This window comes from Lates calcarifer, linkage group LG4 (assembly GCF_001640805.2).
Source record: "Lates calcarifer isolate ASB-BC8 linkage group LG4, TLL_Latcal_v3, whole genome shotgun sequence".
Classification (NCBI taxonomy): Eukaryota; Metazoa; Chordata; class Actinopteri; family Centropomidae; genus Lates; species Lates calcarifer.
In genome coordinates this window covers 20864059-20889341 of record NC_066836.1, presented here as the reverse complement: position 1 = coordinate 20889341, position 25283 = coordinate 20864059, and the positions used below count along the sequence as shown (strand labels likewise).

General features: G+C 40.9%; 1 protein-coding gene across 1 annotated transcript in view; it reads right to left on the bottom strand.

Annotated features, from left to right (window-relative positions):
- Positions 1-280: 280 nt before the first annotated feature.
- zswim5 (zinc finger, SWIM-type containing 5) overlaps positions 281-25283 on the bottom strand; it is a 62829-nt gene continuing 37826 nt past the window's right edge. Inside the window, 17 exon segments of the mRNA XM_018677570.2 lie at positions 281-5514; positions 5516-5769; positions 5939-6020; positions 6658-6821; positions 6940-7097; positions 8222-8357; positions 8534-8636; positions 9567-9718; positions 12939-13076; positions 13183-13329; positions 14016-14192; positions 14331-14507; positions 15943-16093; positions 16679-16827; positions 18373-18445; positions 18447-18542; positions 19164-19351. Coding sequence (XP_018533086.1) covers positions 4906-5514; positions 5516-5769; positions 5939-6020; positions 6658-6821; positions 6940-7097; positions 8222-8357; positions 8534-8636; positions 9567-9718; positions 12939-13076; positions 13183-13329; positions 14016-14192; positions 14331-14507; positions 15943-16093; positions 16679-16827; positions 18373-18445; positions 18447-18542; positions 19164-19351 — 2954 coding nt within the window. The 3' untranslated portion in view covers positions 281-4905.

Here is a 25283-nt window from a genome sequence, read left to right as displayed (position 1 = left end):
TTAATTCAAATGGATAAGTCACTTATTTAATTTTGATTACTCAAATAGTAAAAACCCCAAAATTACAAATGCTCCCTTTAAACTCAAGCACAAGTCAAGTAAAGTACCACAAAATTATACTTATACAGTGCTTAAGTAAATGCTTTAGTAACATGGCCTAACTGTTATGAGGACCCAGATCACACACACACACACACACACACACACACACACACACACACACACACTGAATGCCATTCCTACAGTAATGCTTGGTTCAACACATATAAAGTAGAAGTCATTGTAACGTGTTTCACACTTTATTCATAGAAAAGCACTGAGATTCCAACACAAATCAATATAAAATGGTAGTAGCGTTACATAAATAGTAATAAATTTTCGCTTTATAGACAGTAGCTCAAGAAGTTGCACAAAAAAATTACAAATTAAAAAAAAGTGTTGATGATAAGCTATCATACTTCTGTGGCAACAAATACTGGAAATACCTTTTCATAATCAGTAGCACAAAGAGGCAACAAACACTTTCAATTTTCCCTTAAGTTAGAAAGAACCCAAAACAAAACAAACTGGGAAACAGTAGGTGAACTAGATCTCTACCAGCAAATAGTACTCTCCTACAAAAGAAAGAAAGAAAGAAAGAGAGAAAGAAAGGACAAGGGGAAAATTAAGAAAAACCCATGGAACTGGCTGATACAGTTAACACAGAGAGAAAAACAGTTAAGAGGGAGGAACATCTTTGTTGTAATGCTGTCAGTTAATGCATCACATAAAGGCAGCTGACTGGAGCTTCCAAGTTAAGCAACTGGTAAAATAATATCCCTCTGTCATTTATGCTTTAAGAAAACTTCCTTATCATGCTAAGGTAGAAGCCAAGAAATGAATTCAGCCTTTTTAAAATCAACATTACGTTGAAACCTTACAGCAACAAAAGATGAAAACCTACTAGTTTTTGTCAAAAGCTGACTTTGTGCAGATACAAGGCTGCTGCAGAGCACTGATATCTCGAGTGCTTTATAAGGTAGGACAACAGAGGAAGTGGCTGCAGTGAGGGCTGGTCAGTGACACGTCAATGCATTGCTACCAACCCAAAATCCTCCTTGCGAGAGACGGAGCAAGGCGATAAACAACAGAAAACTAGAAAAAAGAAACTATGGTAATGAGATAGAAGAGGTGAACCACAGTTTTGTGGCTGAAGGGAGATGAGAGAGTATAAAAAGAAAAACTAGTTACAACAAATGAGGAATGAACACAAGGTCATCCACAGGCCGCCTCTTTTGTTCATACAGTTGCTGTTTCTGACTCTGACATTTGTATATTGTTCTGTCTCACTGCGGTGCTGCCACACAACACAACACCTCTGAGAAGACACTAAAGGCTTGAGTCCTGATTAAATAAACCAACGAAGAAAAGCAAAAATAAACTTTGTACATTGATCGGTCAGAAAGGCATTTTCCACCATTTTTTTCTCCTCTAAATGTTGCAGTGAATGCAGGCTGGCTACTGCGCATTGTCCAAATACAAGCATGCTGGGTCTTGTCTTTGTTTGCCCCCCACCCCCTTCTCTTTAATAGTGGTTCATTCCACTGTGTCTCTTCCTCCCAAGTTTTTAGAGGGCATCTTTAAGAGGTGACAAGACCATCAAAGTGGTTCTGCATAGTCAGGTTTAGAACGTTATCTGTTTACAAATGAATGCCTTACTCATTTTCCTCCACTCTGAATAACATGCCTCCTTTTGGAAAACAGATTTTTTTTTTCTTTGCAAATCTAAAAATAAAAAAAAATACAAATAATAATAGTTATTATAGCAAAAACAAACTGAAATAAATGTACACAGGAGCACCTGAGAAATGCCTTGAAGTCTTTGCTCTTACAAAAAACGCCATCAAGTTCCCCCATCCAAAACAATTCAAGTACACCCCCGCCAAAAAACAAAAAACATGAAAATTAAGAAAAAAAACCAAACACATAACATACTTATCATAAATAATTATAACTTTACAATTTTCTGAATTGACACTTTAATATTTACAATATCTTAAATGCTTAATGCTACTACTTTTTGTTTTGTTTCTTTAAGTGATGTCCCTGAGAACTGAGTTTAGCCTCTCTTTTCTTTCTTTTACTCAATTTTCCTTTTTTCATTCTTCTATCTGCATTTCTTCAGATCAAAAAAGGCCCAGAGCTGTGACTGACTACCCGGGTAGTGGGTGAAGGTAGCTCTCATGGAATGTAAAAGCAGACAAGAAAATGTTCCTCCATTCAAAAACGTTAGTCTTTTATTCTACTGCCATCAACAGGCTGACTCATCCGCTGTGTCTTTTTTTAACTATAGTCCTGTTCTGTTTGTGTGTCTGCGATTCCTACTCAATCATACAAAGATACTAAACAATCAATAAATAAATGCTGAAGCAGGCAGGAACGTACTGAAGAGGTATTTTTGTGAAGTGCTTGTACGATGACCAGTCCAACCAGTAAAGATTCAAGCTCTTGCTGTACTGTATACTGCCATTAACAACACTTTGCCATTGGGTAAGAAAGGGGGTATATACAACCCCCATAAAGAAAAAATAACTTCCTGTGCCAAGGCATGTGGTCTCAAATATGTACGATTACGTCATTAAGTCATAAAATATACAGTATTTGTTGTATGTTCACTGTGTTTCTGTAACCCCTTGAGAATGACTCATCTTCACAGTCCAGAGTGATCACAACCAGTAGCATTCACAGGTAAGTAGCTTTAGTAACTATAGACCCTTTTCCATCAAGATCTAAGAACTGCAGGAACTTCAAACTTCAAGAACAGATTTGAAACCACAAAAAGTTTCGTTAGCATACTCATTTTGTGTTAGCCATGATGGGAGAAGTGCACTTACTACTACAGTTTTTTAATGTTTTAAATATTCACCTTTTTCTTTTTGCTTAAACCAACATTAACAAATTTTTATCCATTAGCAAACAGTTGCTAATTTACCTGTCAAGCAGCATTGAGCATTTAGCCATTTTTTCTGGACACCGAACAAATGTTAGCCCAATATTCACCCTCTTTTTTGTTCTGTTTTGCTCTCTTCCATCACTTGAGAAGTAGTAGACAGTAATAGCAGTAAGACTGAACCAAACTGTAATTTACTGCCAGAAAACCGTTAAAAGCTGAATCAGAGTCGAATGATAATTCTCTGTGTTTGTCACTGTGAATGACCCCTTTCACATTACACATAATTATTTGATTTATTACTAACATAAAAATATGAATTAGCACAGCCTTATCAGTGGTTTAAGCTTAATTCTACTAAAATTTCCTGGAATAAGTTTTCAAAAGGACATCTGACACAATATACAAGATAGAAAGTCCACCTTGTTATCACTTCAGGTTCAATTGTTCATTCCTTATTTCCTCTTACTCTCATCATAAATTCAGATAATGCTGTTCGTTATTCATATAAATAGTGCCTGTTTGATGAGTTAATGGTTGATAAGTATTGCTAACCTCACCCCAAGAATTTACGGCAATTCTATATATATATATATATATATATATATATAAATACTACTGTCTAGACTGACAGGGGTTTTTATGGGTTGGAACTATGACAGAAAGAACCAAAATTATAAATGGATTTCTGCTCTTAAAATGTAGTAGAGCTCTCGGTTCGTGTAAAAGTTCTGGGGAACGAAAGAATTCTTGAGTTCCCACAAAAAATTTTGAAATGGAAAAGGGACTTTAGCTACAGGCAGAGTTAAACACGTAACAGTCACTGAAATCAACAGGGTCCCAATATGTTCCAAAGCCTCCTAACAGAATGCAAGAAGATGAAATTAATGCCGCTAGATGATAAAAACAAAGCAGACATGACTTATATTGCTTATTGACTAAATCTTGATCTAGCATGTGAAAAGTGATCACTGGAGTCATATAGATTCAAAAGGTTTTGGCCACAAATAGCTGTACAGCAGTGCAGTGGTATCTCTAGAGATGGGCATACTGTGACCCCACCATTCATCACAGTTGTATTTTGTCACTGTTAATAAGCTTATAGGAGGACATAAGAGATATACTGTATATATATGTGCATGTGGAGCCTCTACTACTCTACCTTAGCTAAAACAGCCTGAATAATGTCACTCCCAGGCTGCTAGGATTTGAGAGCATGCACTCTGTGAAGCAACATGGTTCTTCCTCTGAAGATATTCTTAATGAAAAGCACTGACCAGCAGGTGTAGAGGATAGGAGCTAGTCTAGGGTGGCTTTAGTCAAGTTTTAGACCTGTTGGTACTGACTTTTTCTACAGAGAGACAACACATGTGTAGTTCTGTATTCTGCCCTCTCTACTCTAAGATGCCCTGAATGAAATAAGAGGCCATTTCTGATAGAGAAGTTAAAGCTGACAAATAATACAGTCGAGGTATGACAGCAACACTATGTGTGTTTTCCACCTCAGTGGGTTTTTTTGGAATTACATGTTTCTTCCACTGGAAAAACACTTCTTCTTCTTCTTAACCCCAGCTGAAAGCATCTTCTGGCTCAAAGTATGTACCCCATCCAACAAAATCATTTGGTTTTTATATCGTCATGTGCCACTGAAAAACAAACGTTCCTTTCGCCTTTTTTGTCATGACAATCTTTTGACTTTTTTTATATTAGATTTAACATTAGTTGGAGGGGAAAATGTTTTGTTTTTGTTGGTGTTTCTTTGACATTTCAAGCCGCCCCCCCCCTCTTTTGCAGTCTCAACGAAGTAGAGCAATGTACTGCAAACACTTCCTGGTTCACATTCAAGAAACAAAACAGGGACAAAAACTTATGACTTAGTCAACAAATGGCTCAACGTAAGTAAAAAATTTTAAAAAAATCCCAAAAACCTTAAATAGAAACAAATAAGTTTAACTACTTCCCAGGGAGGGGTAAGGTCAGCCAAAGCGCTCCCTGACCAACATCATCAGTTTCTTCTTGCCCTTGTAGATCTGTTTCAGGTTGTCTATGAACTGGGCGAACTGAATGTGGCCATCCTGTGCCAGCAGGAAAGTCTCCCTTGCTTTGCTCAAGAACTCTATGAACTCTCCGTAGTGCCGTGGACTGATGTGTGTCAGTCGAGAGTGCGTGGTGTTGATGTAGGCTGAAATTGTGGCATCCAGGAGCTGCCGCAATGGCGCCTTGTCTGTTGACATCAGCTTCCCAGAGTTCCTTCTCCCGGGAATGCCGGCAAGACCGGGCGCCGTCATGGTGCATCGCCGCAGGATGTCAGACAGCACCGTGGCACAGTGCACGCTCTTCACCACCAGGGGAATAATGGCTGCAAGCTCATTCTTACCCAAAGAGTGGCTGAGCGCACAGGCCCAGAGCACATCATTAATAGCTGGGTGTGTGTCCTGGTTGTAAGCCAGGTTAAGATGGGTCATGGCGAGGGAGGCCAATTTGAATGACCGCAGAGGGTATCCTCTGTGCTCCATGTACCTTGCGATGGTAAATAGCTGGGAGTACGTCATCCCCGTGGACGCTGCGTCGATCACGATCTGGTATGGCCGTCTCGAAGGCGATGTGGTCTTTCTCGCAGAGCGTTAGAGCCGACAGGGCACAGTTCTGGGGGTCCTTCATGGCGCACTGCAGGGCCAGGGTCCTCGCGCAGCTGGCCAGCTCCTCACGCTGGGGGTAGTCAAGGCTGAGGCGCAGGATGGTGTTGTGGGACATGACGGTGGCTGCCACGATGCTGGTGGCCTCGGTCGGTGTGAAGAGAGTGTACCAGCTCTGTAAGATACTCACCAACGCCCGCAGACCTGAGGAAGAGAAAAAGATCAGATTTAACATTTACTTTACCTAACTACTGAAGCCCTAATGGTGCCAGTGTACCAGCCAGTTCAAATTAAGGGAAAAACCTTAACACACTATGAGGGACATAATTACTAGATGAGTCCCAGTGGTGTGTTTTTAAAAGGCATCACATACCGACTTCTGTGGCACAGGTTACCAGCCAGCGAACCATCTCTCTCCTTCTCCAGTTCAGCGTGGATAGAGTCATCCTCATCACCTGTAAAACAAACAGGCAGAAGATTATGTTTTCTGATTCTGCAGCTTTGTTCAATTAGAATAAGAACTCATGTTTACTAGCTTAAAATAGTCTAAAAAGATAAGTCTAAAATATTTATACCTTTAGCGAACCAGTGAGAATGAGATGTGCAAAAATTTGGAAGTTAGTACAACACCACAGTCTCCACTGATGACAGATATATCCCAAAGTATGTTCATAATTACACAGAAGACTAATTGTGACTCTTCCATTCTGAGCACTTTATTAGCAGTTTTGCTGACAGGAATTCTGCCGAAAACTCTAAATACCAGGAGAAAGAGGCGGGTGAAGCCACAATGACACTGCTGCCTTGATGATCTGAAGAGTTTCTGTGTTTACTGTGGAACCCAAAAGGCTCAATTATGTGGTTTCTTCTCATCAACAACGGTAAGACGCTGTGTGATGTTTTCTCTGCTAATTTGTAGTGAGGCTGTGGAGGACTGCAGAAATTACAACTTCAAGAAAACTGTTGCGTGTTTTGATGGGTGACCAGCACTGATTTTTTTGGAATTAAATGATTTCTGGAAATTACTGACTCGCCCTCACGCTTTGGCTGTGCGCGCACACACACACACACACACACACACACACTAAGTACCTGCAGTCCTAGTTCCAGTGCCACGTTGAGCAGGGTTATATCGGGTGGGCTGTCTGCGGGTGTGGCTATCTTAAAGGCGTCCTGGGCAAGTTTGAAGATTAAGGAAGAGGAGTGGATGTTTTTCTGGATGGCCTCCAGCACCGTCCGCAACCTCAACATGTCACCTGCAGAGAGAGGGAAATGTCAACTAAGATTGTGATGCATAAAAATATCATCACTAACAGTAAGAAACAACCTTTGGAGGACATTACAGCCATGAATATGTGGATGTGTTGATGGTACCTTTAGCAGCAGTAAGCATGGTGGAGGCCAGTTCACACTGCTGTGACTCCAGGTGTCCCAGTGTGAACCAGCGTGGGTATCTACTTGGAACTATGGAGATACCATGGTGAGGGTGGCCTACGTCCCCGGAGCCTGCTGATGACTCCAGCACCGGGAGCCTGACAGAAACACACAACATCAGTTTTTAACATGTATTTAGTTATTTTCAAGGATCAAGATTTTTTTTTTCATGGCAGTTAGTTTAAACTCTCACATGAATTTCACCTCTGTCACTGGTGAATGGTAATTAATTCTGACTTAAAGAGAGATTCAGAACCAGCTTTACTGGCTGTGTGTTAGTTTAAAAGAATAGTTCGACACTGGCTCATTTGCTTTCTTGCTGAGGATTAGGAGATCGATCTCTCATGTCTGCACAGTAAATATGTAACTGGAGCCAGCAGCTGGTTAGATTATCATAAAGACTGGGAATGGGGGACAAGTATTCCCATCTGACTCCCAGCAACAGCACGAATAAGTGTTTCCCAAAATGTTGTAATGATAGATCATACTACTTAGACTACTCATTTAGACATACTGGTAAATACCTAAAACAAATTAGACCACCACTGCAATGGATGAGAGCCCCTACTACCTCTGAACACTCACACGCCAGTTTATTAGGTCCACCTATCAACTAAAATGAATGCAGTCTAACACTACAGCTCTACAATAAATCCTACCTTCCTGACAGTTTATATGCACAATTGAGGATGGATAAATGATTAAAATCATCTGTTAGTGTAACAGTGCAGTTCAACACAAGCACAAACTGCTGCCTCCAGAATGACCATAAAGTAAACCATAAAAACTGAACACTGTAGCTTTCTCAAAGGTTCCCAAAAGGATTTTCGACAGCGTTATTGCATTGCATTAGTTTTAACTATGTGCTTTTGTTATGTGTACCTAACGCAGAGAGTCTTATAGTACAAAGGCACATTTTCAGACAGCAATTTTTTTTAAATTCCAGTGTAAATGGAACCTCACTCTGAAATATATTTATAATATGAAGTTAAGTGATGTAAGGAAATGCATTAACTTGAGAGAGAAAGACTGTGTCTGCTACAGGCTGTAATGGAGTTTACAGGAAATAAAGAAGCTCTAAAACTAATATTACAACATCATGACATAAAGGCCACCACTTGTTTTAACAACGGTCTCGTTCATTTATAGTAAGGGTATCATGAGTACGTACACATAGCACTTGATCTAGATGTGTTCATAGTGAAGTGAATCAGAATCTGACCTCATTGCGCGCAGAGCCACTTTATATGCCAGGTCTGCATCATGTGGCAGCAGGGCAGAAAAGAGGTACTTGGCAAAGGTGTGCATGGGAACACTCTCCCTGTGGATGACTTCACCCAGACCACTGAACGGACCAGCTGAACCAAGAGAGAGACAGAATAATATTTTGTTTTAAGGTGTGAAGGTTAAATTATCACATTTGATATAGCATAAAAACTCAAACTAAGAATCTTGAGGGAAATCAGTGCATTTTATAAGATCTTAGATGCTTTAACATAAAGTGAAAAAGTGTTCTGGGAAGATGTTGTTGTACCTTCTAGCAGCTGTATGGCCTGTTTCCGAAGAGTCTGAACCAGGAGATCATCCAGCTCCAGTTCTTGAAGTTTTACAACAATCTGCTCCTCGTTACGACACACCTACAACATATTCAATAACACACATCATTCACTGTGCTAGTAGAGTAAATCGTCAGTTTGATTTCAATGAAAAATAAGAGAAAAATATTCTTAAATGTTCTGAAGAAGCTAAAAACTTCCATAGACCTTCACAAAAAACCTTATCAATTTCCTACTCTTTCTTATGAATTTAGATTCATTTCAGATTGTCATACCAATAGTGTCAATGAGTCATGTTAGAATTCATTCAAGAATATGCATATAATAAGTTAACATCTATTAATTATACCTGTTTAATAATAATGAAAACTAAACTGACTTAACTAAAAAACACTTTGAAGTTTAAATACTCTGTTAAGAAGAGATTTAGAGTTTAAGTATTATAGGACCAGCAGCATACTGTAGTACCTCATGTTCTTGCATCTGCGTGTATCTATTATTACAGTAAATGACAGAAACTGATTTTATTTCAGCACATGATCCAGTAAGAAGTCTTTTAACAAATTTGGTTGGTTTTAAATGCAGTTCTTGTTTAAAACATGAATGTTTTTGCTGATTCCCATGACATTAACAAAGGTCCGCAGCAGCACTGTTAAGCACTTTAAAGCAGATTACCATTCACACAAAGACATGTTCCTTGGATTTATTCACAGTGAACTTAAGCACTGTGACTTTCTGCTTAAGTTTAAGGGTACAAAATGATGTGACCTTTTCTTTCTTTTTGCACAGAGTGCACCTCAACACAGATGCTTAATTATAGTGATTTTCAAGCATGATAACGTTGTCTACAACAGACACATTCATACCACTTAAATATGCAACAAGCCATAAATGCAGATCAGTTACCCACTGCAAAGAAGCCTCATATTACTGAATTCTCTTTCAGATTATATTTAAATAGATATATTATTACTACAAATCATCATGTGACAGTGTGTATTTCAGAAATACCTTGTCTTGAGCATAGAGGCCCTCAGGCATTATCCTCTGCTGGCCCATACCCATCAGAGCCACCTCTAAGGCGAGAGTCAGGTATGACTCCCCACCATCTGGACTACCCCACACTGGTACATGGTGGTAGACTGGAGGTCTGGGTTCTCCTTCTGAAGGTGGAAACAATGCATTAGTTCTGCTTCAGTCAGTGAATTTGCTAATGTCATCGACACTGGTGGCAGCAGAAACACGGTGTCTGCAAAACAAATGATCTGCTTCACTAAAAATCTATCTTAATACTCTCATATGGACACTGATGAGCCCACACATCATGACCACTCACAGATGAGGCAAATAACATTATTTTTTAACAACATGATAACAAAGTCAGCGATGTACTTGACAATAAATGAACAGTCAGTTCCCATGGGCAGCGTGCTGGATCTGGAGTTAGGGGTCACTGTAATTATTCCCACTGTCAATACTGACCATGAATCAATCCCTTACTGGCTTAATCACTGCACCAGTGCTGCCAGATTTGACTGACACAAGCTTTAAAGCAGCTCACTCATCACAGAGGTAGCCCAATATTTTTTTTTCCTTCATTAAACTGGTGATGGGAAGCAGCCTCAGGAGCCTCCTATTAAGGTCTACAGCTTCTGTGTTCTTTGATGAACCCCAAATTACAGTTACAAGAACAAACAAAAAAAATGGTCACTATGAAATCACTTATATGAGCAGACAGACACTTGAACAAATCTTTTAGCTATGACCATTAATAATAATCTGAATAGGAGAAAAACCAAGTCTAGTGTTAAAGAACTGATAAGAAATTTGCTTTTAGTTTGTGATGAGCTGAGCATCAGTGCCCTGATAATCTCGATCTTACTGCTATGATGAGAGGAAAGATCACTGGGCCTTACTTTAAGTTGCAGAAACTACTACAAAAAAGTAGCCAATGTCAAGCTGCAAAAAAAATTAAATGACTAAAAAAAATAATTCAATCTGTCAATGTGGAACTTCACTATAATACAACAATTGGGGGAAAGAATCTACAGTGGATTTTTTTGTCCTGTTTCTTACAGGGTAGTAGTGATTAAAGCTGTGTCTAGCATAGTAAGTGACTGTATTCACAAATCTTAAGATGGCCGCTAACCCTACCCCAGTGCTTTACAACTATAACTGAGAACAGATGCCACGAGAGTCTCTGCTGTTGATTGGTGCTCATTTGTTCTCTGTCTCTCCCCCACCCCATCATTCTGCTTAAATCCCCTCCGTGGAATAGATCCCCTCAATACCTGTTTATTCCAGGGATGTGTGTGTGTGTGTGTGTGGAAATCAAGGGAAAAGTGGAAACTGGTTTTACAGACTGAATGCCAGCACTAACTCATTTGTGTTGGTTTTTTTTTTTCTCAATTGGCTGTTGGCCGATTGGTTGATTTGAAAAGATCAGAGACAAAGGTGCATTTTGATTGGCTGACATAGTCTGGGTCCGCCCCCCTTTTGACAGATGTTCCCAGCTGTCTTCCAGAAGGAAATAAAGCAGGGTGACCAGGGTATATATACACACACACACACACACACACACACAAAATAATCATACCACTCTCCTCAAATTCCCAAAACAACAAAAGACAATCATTCAGTCTTTCTCCAGCACGCATGCGCGCGCACACACACACACACACACACCAATCAGTGTGCCAGTGGTCATTGCTTTGTTTGAATTGACAATAGTTCCCTGTAGCCTGGTAACAATGGGAAAGCTCAACTCTTATTCTGCTTTGTTGCAATGGTCACTGGTGCAAAAAAAAGGCCCTGGGCAGGGTGAGAAATGCAAATGGTGATGGATTCTATACCACACACACACACACACACAAAAAGAGTGTGGTCTAAATGAGCAGCGCGTTCCAGCCCGATCCATTCATGCTCTGCTAGTTTATGGCTGTCTGCAGCACAATAGCGCCTGGTCCTCATATAAGAACATGGAGTCTGTTGTCTAATGAGTCACTGCTGGTGAGCCCGATCACCTCTCCTCAGGATTGCACTGCATCAGCTGGTGAAGTGTGCCAGGAATTATTTCTTGTGTTTGTCAAATAAGCTCTCTGACCAACGCATTGTTGCGTGAGGAGACTGGGAGGAGTTTCACGGTTGAGTATGTGTTTTGCTGAAGTACATACTAAGGCTTTAGCTTACTCTGTAGGTTTAGTGAACAGAGAGTGTAGCTTAGAACCACATCAATTCAGTACAGCACACATTTACTCTATAAAATGTCTGAAATCTTTACTAGTGCTCAAGGTGACACCTTCAAATGTTTTGTCTCAGCTTGCAGAACTGCCAGTGTTTAGCATTTTTGACCAAAGACGTCCATTAGCTTCATCAACTAACTGTTTTTAGTGCTAATTGGTAATTGTTAGACTGCTAACATGCTAAACTGGGATGGCAAAAATCGTAAATATCATACCTGCTAAACATTAGCATGTTAGCACTGTCATAGCAAGCACAACATGAGCGGTTAGCTCAGAGCACTGCTGTGCCTAACTAAAGCCTCACAGAGCTGCTACCATGGCTAAAGGCTCCTAGATTGTTGACTGAATAAATTATTAAAACAGTTAGTTGATTATCAGAATTGCCGGCCATTCATTTTTATCATTTGACTAATGGTTTAATAATACTATCTATAGCATAACAAAAAGTACTTGTAATATTAGTAATTTGTCATGTAACATGATTACTTTTACATTTAAAAATCCTTTCAGTCTTGCTACCTCTGCTTCTCATTTCCTGTCTATTACTATATTGTCAGTTTGCTGCAGCTCTTTGCTGATGGCTGCTTATAAAGAGGGCAACATAGAAAGTGCAGCTTGTTTTCAGCTTTTCTCACCATGTCACCAAGGTAAAGAGCAGTGGCAAAGTGCCTATTATTAAAAGTCAAACAAAAAGAACTAATTGAAAGCTCCACTATATATTTTAGCAACTCAGTTCTTGAGCTTGTGAAGAACAAAGGGAACTCACAAGTGGATTCAAGACAACAACTACTTTACATGCCTGAAACTCAATTCATGACAACCCTTTAAAAATATTCTGTGAGACCACAAACACAGTCTAAAAGTAGACAGTTTGCTGGTGCTCCAGAAATAATTACATTTCACAGGATTGACTATGCAGAAAGTCAACAAGAAAAGGACACTTAAGTGCTGAATGATGCATGAAAACAAGAGAAGTCACAGGAACTATAAAGGTTGTGAAGGCAAAACATAAAGCACATCAGGCTTTTTGCCTGGTAATAGTGTTCATGATAGCTTCCTTAGATTTTAAAATAAGTCTCACTGTGTATGTCAGACATTAGAAAAGAACAGTAGAAATAGAGGTATGTCTTTGTTTTCATACCACCAGTATCCATGTTGTTGTCGTCATCCATGCGGCAGGTTTCGGTGAGCGTGGTGAAAAGACAGCCAATTGGGTCTAAGGGATGACCCACCCAGCCTTCCAGGTTGGTGGTAGAGGTCACACCCCTCTGGAGAAGCTCTGACAGAGGAAGAGAGGGGAGAAGTGAGGCTGATGTAAAATGACTGGCCAAGGTACTACATCACAACAAACAAACAACAGACACAGCACAATGTGTGTGTTTTACCTTTCTTTTGGTGTTTGTAGATGTCCATCTGTCTCTGCTGTTGGAGGCGGAGCGTGTTAATGATGGCAACAGCCAATCGCAGGGCTTCCCTGGAGTAACCATGGGAACGCAGGGCGTCGACGCGAGCGCATGCTGTCGGGACATGGTCTGTGTGGTTGGCCAGGAGAAAGGGTATGGTCAGGATAGCTTCTCACACATGCACACACACACACACACACACACACACACACTCAGTCACAGATGAGCATTTTTCTTCCCAAACTTTTTCACTCACTCTCTCACTAATAGACACAAAAACACACACTGTGGGACAGTGAATGTAGTTAGTAATGGCACAGACACACACACTCACACACACACACACACAGTGCAGTCTCAGCAGAACACCAGTGTGTGTCTGATAGCTGGCTTAAGTTGCAGAATCTGACAGATCTTAGCTGGAAGCTGCTTACTGCAGATACTGGCCTCAATATCAGCAGAATTACTGTGTGTGTGTGTGTGTGTGTGTGTGTGTGTGTGCTTGTGTGTGCTTGTGTGTGTTGGGTCAGCTTTCAGTGGAATTAGAGATTGGGTGTATATGGAAGTGCCACAGTAACACTGTCATTCCTCCTGAAAATGAAGTTTCTATATACTCACAGGTTCCACAGGAAGTGTGTGTGCTTGCATGTGTGTGTGTGTGTGTTGCTCAGTGCATGTTTGTAGCCTGCATAAATTTTATTTTTATTATTTGACAAAATAAATCACAATAGATGTGTGCACTTATACACTGCAGAGTGCAAATGATGCAATAGGCAAATTCAATTATTCTTCCTGGATATGAGTAATGAGTTTACCTAGCCAGAGCGGCAGGCCCTGTGGGTTGAACAGCAGGCTCTCCCCCTCCCTCTGGTAGGACGGAGACATGTAGTAGTCACTGCTGATGATCCTCTGGAGGTGGCTGTCCTGCCAGTGGAGGTCACAGGCCTCGATGGCCCGGCTGAACACCGTTCTCCTTGGCCTGGACAGAGAGTCTGAGAAAAGCAAAACACAGTGTCACATAGTGTCATCTTGTCCAATCCTATCTGTCAAGAAGCCACAGAGTTCAAGTTCTGATTAATTCTGGTGTGTATTTATGTGATTACAAAGTATGTGTGTGTGTGTGTGCTGACCCTGTGCGAGGTTGCTCTGCGGGAGAGCATTGGTGATGTTCGGAAGCTCGCTGCCATAGTTGCCGTCCTCCAGCGGGCAGACGTCCATGTCCCCCCACTTCTTCAGCTGCTTCAGCCAGCTGCTCTTCTCCTCGCTTTTACAGTGGGGATTTAGCACCACGCACACCCACAATGCACCTGGGGAAATGATGTAGTCAGAGGTCAGGACACAGCAGATATAGGGCTTTTGGAGTGCTGTTTATGAGTGTGGTCCTAAGTGAGAGAACTGACCTCGGCCATGGTGAGAACTGAATAAACTCTCTAAATGCCACTGAGAAGACTAGTCTGTGCTTTCTTTTTATTCTGGCCTTGGAAACATAAGACCTACATGAATCATTCTTTATAAAAGGAAAGGAAATATTACCATTCCATAATGTATTGCTCCAACAAGAAAAAACCTCACAATTCTGATGCTTCTGACTCAAGGACTTCTATCTTTATTTAAAATAGAGGTCTTTTTTGTCACCACATCACACAAATCGTTCAAGAATTTTTACATGGAATTACAGTTTTAGACTGACTCCATAAAATCAATAAAAACGAAATAAGAACACTGAAAAAAATTCTTAACATCTTCAAATATGATAGTAAATTGAGGTGCTTTGGGGTTTTGGACTGTTAATTAGTTAGTTGGACAAAACAAGCAAAGTGATGACATCATCTTGCGCTCAGGAAACAGATTCACTATTTACTGGTGTTATATATGTTTTATAGCCTAAACTCAATAATCAAGAAAACCAGCAATAGATTGGTTGATGAACAGCCCTAAATAATATGGCAGAAAAACATTTAGTTGTGTTAAGTGCATAATATTTCTCTTCTCTTTTTCTACACTGCACTCAAACCTACCACAACCATGCCATTGGGGGTAATCCACAATGATGACTGTTTTTAATCATAATACTACCACAACAAAACAACCAAAAAAAGACTGACTGACCATTTTGAATTTCATAAATCAAACAGAATTCATGAAGTTTGAGAAGAAGTTTGCTTTGGCCGTTCACAAAAGCCAGAGCTGTTACATTTAATAAATCAAAATAATACTGGAAATACCAGCTGACAGCTCGGTGGCCATAAACCTCAAGCTGGGTCAATTGTCAGACGTCTGCATCTGAGAAAAATTATCGGGCAACAAACCCTGACTGTCTGGCTGTTATTTCTGTCTGTGTCTGTGTCATGATCTCCCTCGCTCACCCAGGAAGTGTTCTTATTGACCTGCTAAATGCTGAGATTGATTGCAGAGAAGCTGAGCAGCCGTATTGATCGGCAGCCTTTATCATTCACTCAGGGAGCAGGAGAGGAGAGGAGAGGCTCGAGCAGGAGGAGAAGCCACTGACTGGATGACCTAATAGCTTACTGACTGGGTGAGCGTTTACCTGACAAAGTGACTAGATATTTGTCTCAGTAACTGACAGACTGGACACTTCTGTTGGCCCTGCTGTTTGACCTGCACTGACTGATAATATAACTAACGGGTTGATTGGCCAACATGGAAAAATCATAAACATGTGAGTCTTTGTGGCCGTGTGTTTCTGTTTTTGCAGGACATTTCTCTGACTGTTCTTCTTACCCAGCTCATCCCAGAGCTGCCGACACTTGTCCGTCATGCCTGTGCCCTGCTGTCTCCATAGCGACAGACGAGGGTCCGCCATGAATTGTTCGGTTATGAGCGTCAGCATTCGGGCGCCGTTGGAGTCTCGCATTCGTAGCATCTCACGCACCTGGAAAGACCCAGAGTGTCGAGGTTTAGTCACTGTATGTAATCAGAACAGTTTGCTCTTCCATCTGCTACTAATGTTTGTCCTTGCTCATTAGAATGTATTTCAGGAGAGAGAAACTGACTGTATTGTGTGAGATATGTACTTATGGCTCAAGACTAAGACATCTAAATGCCACTTAAAATTAAATGAAAGAAATTTGTTTATATATTATTAGAATATAGTTCTTAGCTTTTATATGGTACAGTGGATTCATCACTGTGAGTGGCATTTCACATTTGAACCTCATTTGAACCATTGTTATTAAAGCACCAATCTGGCTTCTTTAATTTGGACTCAAGTGGAGCACAAAGCACTTCATGTGACAACTTACATTTTTAGGATTAGTCTTAAAATAATATTTTGTTGAGGTAAGGAACCATATAAGATGATATAGCTTTATTTTCACTTGTAAGAGTTTCATGCTTATGACAGACACTAATGGTATATTTCAGTGCAGTTTCAAAATGATCATTGGTGTGATCAGAGAGGCTCCTGGTGAGCAAAACAAATAAACTGTGTTATAGTAGTGGTAGTAGTGATGTGTACCTTAGCGAACATGGAGTTGAGCTGCTTCCCAGAGCCGTAGTATCCTCCCTGGGAGAGAAACTGTTTGACTTGCTCCCTGACTTGATCCTCGTCCAGATGCCAGCAGTTGTCATCGTCAATGCTGGCGCCTGCAGTCGGGTCTGGAGCACCTGGGAATACACACACACACACACACACACTTAATGGCAGGTTACCACAATACTACACTGATAGAAAGATATACAGATAGTAAAGCATGAAAAAGTGAACTAAACTGAACACGGGAGCACAATTTCAATCTAACTATTCTCGCGACATTAACGATGGTGTAAACAAAGTTAAGTCTGTATATTCACTCAGTCACTTCGTCCCTCCCTGTCCTCAGTTTGTGTTCAAAAAAGAAATAAATAAATAAACAGGCGGAGACCCAATGAGAAATGGATATTCCTTTTAAATAGCCTCACTCACAAAAACACTGGTTTCCTTTGCTTGATACTGACATTTCATCCAAGATTTAATCCTTCTGAAAACAAAACATAAAAATCAATAATTCTGAATTCATTTAAATCTTTGCTATCTCATATGTATTTGTTTTAACATTTAACTCAAAGTGCATCTATGTGACACTTTTTATTTTTAGGCTAATCATGCACAGAGGGAATAGAAGGCCAACTTTATTTTTCCTCTGTTCTGCACTGAGTGTGTGTGTGTCTGAGTAATACTACAGGGAAATGTAGATATGCTCTAAAGGGGGAAGCTGCTTTGATCTAGCAGGAAGTGAGCTGAGGAAAGCCCAGAGATGTGTTTCCAACTGGCTAGGAGTACACTGCAGCAAACACAGCAAACACCAACATTCCTCCATCAAAGACGGCCTCGCTCCTGGATCGACTGAACTTCAACCCCCATGATTCCCCTTGTCAAACACAGAGAGGAAACACAGTGCGGGCCTTCCTGGACGGGAGAGCTGGAGAATGTCAACATTTAGGCAAGGAGGATGAAATAGAGGAGCAGATAAAGAGTTTTGTTTGGTGAAAGGACGTGTCTCGTTTGTCATTTCCCCGATGCATGTCTGCTGTGGTTCTCCCCTTCTTTTTCATCTCAGTACTTTCTCCGGCCCTTTCATCTTTCCACTCCTTTCCGTCTCCTCTCTCCCATTTCCCCAAGAGCCATTTCTCCCTGTCTCTTCCTCTCAGTGTCTCTTTCCTTTCCACACATCTCTTTCTACCTTCCTCTGCATCCATTTCACCATTCAACTTCTTTTTCTCTGCTTTCTTCAACATACCCCTGCCACTAGAAGTAGGTAGTGACTGGAGAGTGGGAACTAAGAAATCAAACGAGCCATTTGAAGCCTGGTTTGCTGCTTCGCTGGAGTAATCAGGGGCTCTGACGTATGACAGCCTGTAGGCTTAGCATGCTGCATGTTTTAAGTCTGGAAGCTTTTAAGTCTGGCCTGTTGCTGTGAAGATAGCACTGCAGAGGGATGGACAGCATCTCCACAGAGCAAAAACTTTTCAAGAATTAAGTAAAGCTCTGCACCTTCCTATTGACTGCCATGCATTTATGGCATCAAAAAACCCTGTTCTGAATGGGTTTGATGGGTAAGTGCAACATGAAAGCTGCTGTAAAAATCACAGAACCAAGCTTTTTTTTTTTTTTTTTTACTTGAAACAAACAAACATGGACTGAACAAGTTCACACAAAAGTTGCCCTCTCACCATGGACCTGGTTGATCTCAGAGTTGGAGGACAGGATCTCATCAGCCAGTTTCTGAGCGGTGGGCAGCACCTCAGGTGTGGTGGGCTGTTATCAGATACTGGACCAGCTTCTGCAGCTGGTCTCTGTTCATCTGGAACAACGTCTCTGAGATGGGCAGCCGCAGCTTCACCTGCATCAGACACACATATATAGATAGAGTATATGATGTGTTCATTATTGTTCATCTATGACATGTCTATGACAATGTTGTAGCTAGGAGAGGCTTTCGGTCTCACATGTTCTTTTAATACACACATATGGAGATATAACTGTTATCTTTCTCAGATCAAACCCAAACTTTATAAACCCTTAAAGGCTCTATATGTACAGGTTTCATTTCCTTTATTTACAGACTTAGTTGCTTATTAATAGGTTAATAGTCCTATTAAAAGTAATGTGAAAAGATAAATGTAAGAATTTTCACTTTATTCATTGTCACTCTATTTCATATATTAGTTTAATTTGGCATCTACATGTTTGAATTTTGGTAGCATGGTTCCCATCATACTATTACATTTGGCAAATCTGCACCATGAAAAGTTAGCATTAGTTATTAACTGTTCAGTTCTGTAACATGAAATTACAGACAACAAACTATGGCTTTTTCAGTTTGATGGAAGAGTAAGTTGCTGATTCCAGTGTGAATATGAGAGTGTGTGTGTGTGTGTGTTCCAGTATGACTGCGTTATGACTCTGCATCATTCAGCTGCTACAGGTTAAGAGAATTAATACTCTATTTTGTAATTATTACCTGTTCAGGCTTGCGAATCCGGTAAAGCGAGAGTGCCACCACATGTGCGCAGTAGAAAATGTCCCTGTTCCCACAGCCACAGGTGACTGAAGTTATCTTGCAGCGGTCGAAGCTGATGGCCACCTTATGGGTGACCTCTGGCTCTGACGATGTGGTGGGTTCAGTTACTGTGCCACTGAGGTGAAACCCTGTGAAGACACAAGGAAGAAAGTTAAAGAAGAGAGCTTTTGTTGGCTTCATCCTTTACTGGAATGACTGCAAAATAAAACAGGTTTTTTAGCAGTCCCTAATGGAAACAAACATTTTCAACTCCTTTGTTTTAGCCTCTACCTAGATCTTGTGTGTGGACTACCAAGTAGAGGAGAAGCATAAGAGAAGGAGAGAAGGAGCATCTGTGGTAATGTAAGCCTGTACAAACATACAGAGTGAACCTTCAGTACAAAACACACATTTTAATGAGACGTCTCCAAACAGGGCAATGTGCCATCTGATACTCTCTCCACCTCTCTCCTGATGTCTCTGTGCATTTGTGTGTGTGCAGTGAAAAAGTCAACAGCAGTCCAACAGCTACAGTCATTGCAATGAGTTTGACTGCAACATTTAACAAAGAACTGAAACTGAATGAACCTGTTTTTTGTGATGAACCTGATGACCCAATCCAATACAACTGGGTGACATACCAAGAGAATGGGTTGAATTTGCATGTGGCATAGACCTTATGCCCCAACCTTTTTTTTTTTAAAAAAAAAAGAAAAAAAAGAAAAAAGAAATCAGAATCAATTATCATCATCAACACCTACTGACCTTCACTTCAAAAAAGTAAATATGCATACATCCAGGAGGACAAAGAGTCAATTCTGTATTCAGAGCCACTGGTTAAAACATAAATTTGATTTACTTTGACTTTTATTAGATTGGTTGAAACATAAAGAACTCATGATGGCTTTTCATTAAAACTTCAACTGCCCAGGTACTAAAAGAAATAATGTGAAAAAAAAGAACTGGGGAAAAAGTCAATATGGAATAAAAAACAGGGTGAGTAAAAGAACAGTGAGTGAGGAAACAGTGGATAAAGGGGATGAGATGTGAGGAGAAATGTGAGAGGAGAACAGTGAATAGAGGAGGGGAGAGTGTATCTGGTCTGTCCTGTCGTCTCACAGTGACGGGTCAATTATTTATGAGGTGAGGTGTGTGTGTGTGTGTGTGTGTGTGTGTGTGTGTGTGTGTGTGTGTGTGTGTACACATTGGATTACTGTATCTCACCAAACCATAGCAACCCCACTGCTGCTTTCACAGCTAGACAGACAGGAAAGAGAGGGAGAGAAACAAAAAGGGAGGATGAGCAAGCTAACTGGAAAGCAATGATATGGCTATTTTGGGCATGGCTGAAAAAAAAAGTACACATCTAAAGTTCTGACAAACAAACAAACGCTGACGCAAACACACGTTCACAGACATGAACAATTAAATTCTGGGGTATGGGCCAGCATGGCAGAGCTGTCTAATAAGTGTGTGTTAAACCATCTCCCTGGAAAAATCCCTCAACAGGTTTTTTCTAAACCAAATGATGTGAACACAGACCCACAAGAAAGCGGACACACACACACACACACACACACACACTGACATCCAATCAACTGCAAACTGCTTTCACTACAACAAGAAAAAAGATGAACAGCTACACGGAAAGTCATGGTGGAAACTAACAACCGCATGAAGAGTTGGAAAGGACTGATTCATGCTACTGAACATACAGTGTCACAGCATCTGATCAAATTGTTCTGTGAATCAAATCCAAATTTGTCAACTCACCACATCCCACCAAAATACCAACCACCCACTTTACAGATCAACATCTCACTTTACCTCCCACACTGCTGACATGCAGCTACAAAAACACTGACCAACAGATGCAACAACTACAGCTGCATTCAGCCAAAAATAGCCTTAACAAAGGGTATGTAGGTGTAGGTGTGCAGCCACATGTATGAAGAGGAAATAGAATCAAGCAAGGTTTTGGTAACACTAATGGTGCTTTTCCACTAGCACCTTCTTGGCTCTACTTGACTCGACTCTACTTGGTTTTTAGGGACTTCCATTAGGTGGTAGCACCTGGTACCAAGTACTTTTTTAGTACCTACTCGGTCAGGGGTTCCAAGTGAATTGAGCAGAAAATGTGATGTCAACAGACTGCAGGCCACTGATTGGCCAGGGAGTGATGTCACTGGATGAGTCATGAGAGCAACTCAACTCCTTCATAAGAATCAACCTGGCAACAGCGACAGTGCATACATCTGATGTCACAGGAGTTTTGGGCCGCCTTGCTAAGACAACCCCACCCACATTGAGGTGGTACTCAGTTGTAATGGAAAACGACTGAAACCGAGTACTGAGTAGGAGTTAAGTCAAATAGTGCTAAAACTGTGTAATGGAAAAGCAGCATAAGTGAAAAGTGACAAAGCACAATACATCAACTTATGATGCCCATATGAAGTACTGATTTAGTATCAGTGCTTTGGTTTCCTCAAATGTAAAATTTGTAGACCTCACTGTGTGAAGCACACTGTGATCATTGTTATGTAAGATAACATTAGTCCAGAGATGGCTATGGCGCTAAAAAGTCAACAGCTAATACCATAAGTTTTTTTTCACAACAGACATTTTATCCTCTGTCTCAAAGATAGACAGAAACAGAATAATGCCATTCATGTTAAAAAGCATCTTGTCCTACTGTGTGTATTTGCACATAGAATTTGATTAGCAAATGCAATGCATTGCCAGATGGTGACATGTTGTTTTGCAGCCAAGGTTTAGCCAGGGTCAGGTTTTTCACTGGACAATCCTGTTGGTACTATGTCCAAGAAAACTCATAGCTTTCCTTTCACTGAGAACGGTAGAGTAGGGTTCCTAATGCAGAAAGCTCATTGTGTAAGTCCAGAATACCTTTCAGTATGAAGAGTGAATCCACTGCAATAATTCTACTATGTAACTTTAAACTGTCACTACAGAGGACTAACTATTTTTGATCTGCACAAGGCAAAACCATTTTAACTATCCGCCAACATAACCAAATATATCAATGATATACTGACCAACATACTGACATACTGACCTGGCTGGTTTCGTGCCAACCAACACATCAGTTTGCCAACATGTCGACTTAGAACATACCTACACATGCCTACTGAACAATCTCACAGATATAACTGTCATCTAACAAACATACCCATCGATTTCCAAAAGAGCGTAACTGACCAGCACAAACTGTCCACTGAGCCAAACAGGGCATCTGACTATGACAGGGAGGATGACACAGAGAGAACAGACTGCAGAGGGAGAAAGAGAGGCTGATGCATCTGCGAGTGATAGACATAAAGATTCCTCCAAATTGTTGAGATCTCTCCCTCCCACTGAGTCCGCCTGTCCAACCAATCTTTGTGTATTGCAGCACATGGTAATATCATAAATGTCAGAAAAAAGGGCTTTCCATTCCTTCCCTCTGTCTCTATAATGGATATACCTGTAGAGCCAATTTGCACTAACCACAGCTTAGTGTAGGTCCAAATTTGATCTTCCGGTGACAAAATCATCACAGCGGAGGGCAAAGTATCAGACAAAAATCAGGGAGAGTGCATTTCTTAAAAGCATCAGGGGAACATTTGAGAGCTATCTTCCATCCAAGCTGTCTAAATAATGTCTTTTCAGTCATCAGTCATTGCTGCACTTGTCTCCAGAAATCCAGTGTAGCATTTCAGATGAGTGTAGAAGTTTTGATGGCAGATGATATTCAGCATTAAATCTTTCCCACAGCTGGGAGTGCTGCTTTCCCTCTTTTCTCTTGGCTTTGGACCTGCCCCCCCCTTCTCTCTCCGCCTGTGTCTGTTAGGTTAAAGCCTATTGTTGCTCAGGCCAGAGGGATGAATGTGACGGTGACACTGCTGCTCTTTTCACTTTCAATCAAGTCTAAAATGGCTCAGACACAGTTCACAGTCCGTCTGTCTGGCACCCCTCCCCTCTATCTTTTGCCAGTTTCACACATAAAACCTGCAGCAAAGCTGGGTTTAATTATCTGGTTAAGTTAGCAGGTTTTGGCATTCATATCCCAGTCTCTTTCCACATGGCCATTCGTAACAGATTAGGTATCCACTCATGCGAGACTCAGTGCCTGGCACATGAGACTCTGCGTTGCAAGACATTATGTGTAACAATACCTTCTGAGTCTCCCAGAGTTATCCCAGAGACATTTTGGGTGATAAACTCTTTTCGCTCTTTGGCTGAGAAGATGAGAAGACCGATGTAACTGTTTTATCTGTTGCGTAAATGTAAGGATAAAATCAACCGCAGATTAATTTAGCTTAAAATAAAAACTGGAAGCAGAGGGAAACCTTTGGACAGAGCTGTTCTCACTGTTTCCCTGTTTCCATTCTTTATGGCAAGTAAAGCTAAAGCTGCTGTCTGAGGCCTTACATTTACAGTACAAATATGAGAGTGGTGTCAATCTTCTCATCTAACTCTGGCAATAAAATGACAATGTAGCTTTCCTGAAATGACAAACTAATGAACCAATCCTTTATATGAAGATACATAAGAATGTAGTAATCATTTCTGGGTGTTTTATTTGTGAATAACTGTTGGTTTTGAGACCTGATTTCCCACAAACTGCCAGCGTGTGTGACTTCATCTCCTGTCCCACATGAGCAAGGTTAAAATGTTAAAATCCATGCAACAAAGGGGCTTTTCAGGTCTGTAGGCAGGCACTAATACAACTAACTGACAATGCAAATAGAGGAGGATTCAGGACAGAACCTTGAGGTCCTCTATAGCTGACTATTTGTCTTTCCCTCATTCATAAACTTGTATCTGGTCCCAAAGCCTGGTCATTCACTACTCAAAGGCTCAGTGTAAAACTATACCCTCTGTTTTTTATGCCCTCTCATGTAGACTGCCTCTGCGTGTGTGTGTGTGTGTTTGTGTGTCTGCACGTAGGCTGAGGGAGACAGCGTGTCTTCAGCAGATGGGGATGCAATGACACTTGATAAAAAAGATGCTGCATCAGACAGTCTGCACGCACACACACACAAACACGCACGTAAACACAGTGAACAAAACGACCTTTTCAGAGCCTGTCTGCTTTTGTTCTTAATGCCACAGTGAGCATAAAGACAAAACGATGCAAACCAGTCAGTGATATTCACAGTAGATATCGCTAATCTCTCTCACCCTCTTTCTCTGTCTCCCTCTGTGTCTCTCTCTCTCTCTCTCACACACACACCTCATGTATCCTAGCTATGGGTCTGGTTCAGCAAAACAGATGAATTTCTAACAAAGGTGAATTAGGAGTGTGATGTGTGTAAACTGGGAGTGTTGCCAAGTACAATGATCTGGCCTAATCCTTAGGGAAAGTCACATGGCAGTGTTTGTTTGTGTGTCTGTGAGTGTGCATGTCATCTTTTTTTGTCTGATGCAGATATGCATGCATGCCCAGAAAACCTCTGCCACTGACATCTTTCATGCTGAACAAAGAATGTAGTGTGTGTCATTTGTGATTATTAACAATCACATTTCATATGTGCTACATATAGAGCTGTGTGAATTGAAAGCCTATATATAATCCTCACTCTGATCCTTCAGTGAAAGAGGAAACATAATGAACCACAGCTCTCAGATTTTCTATGTAGGATTGTTTTTAATCCAGATTTTTTACATGACACTCAAAATGTATAATAATATATATGTGGGTAAGACCTCACAACATATAGTACTATAGGTGTAGATGTATATATGTGTATATATATACACTGACATACACACTCCACATTGCCTTCCTCCTCCCGGTTGTACACCATCTGTCACTCGATGGCAACCCCACCCACACAGAAGCCTGTCAGCCAATCAGAAGGCAGAGAGCTCCCCACGCTCATAGGCCATTAACCCCTAATCAGCTGGGGAGATGAAACCAGGCAGCGAGCCAAAGTGTACACACACACACACACACACACACACACACAAACCATAGTCTTATTCAACCACCACCTCACCACAGGCCTCGCAGGCAGACAGACAAACCCTGCCCACCCCTCAGTGGATTTTAAAGTTCAGGAAGAGAATATCTTTGATTCC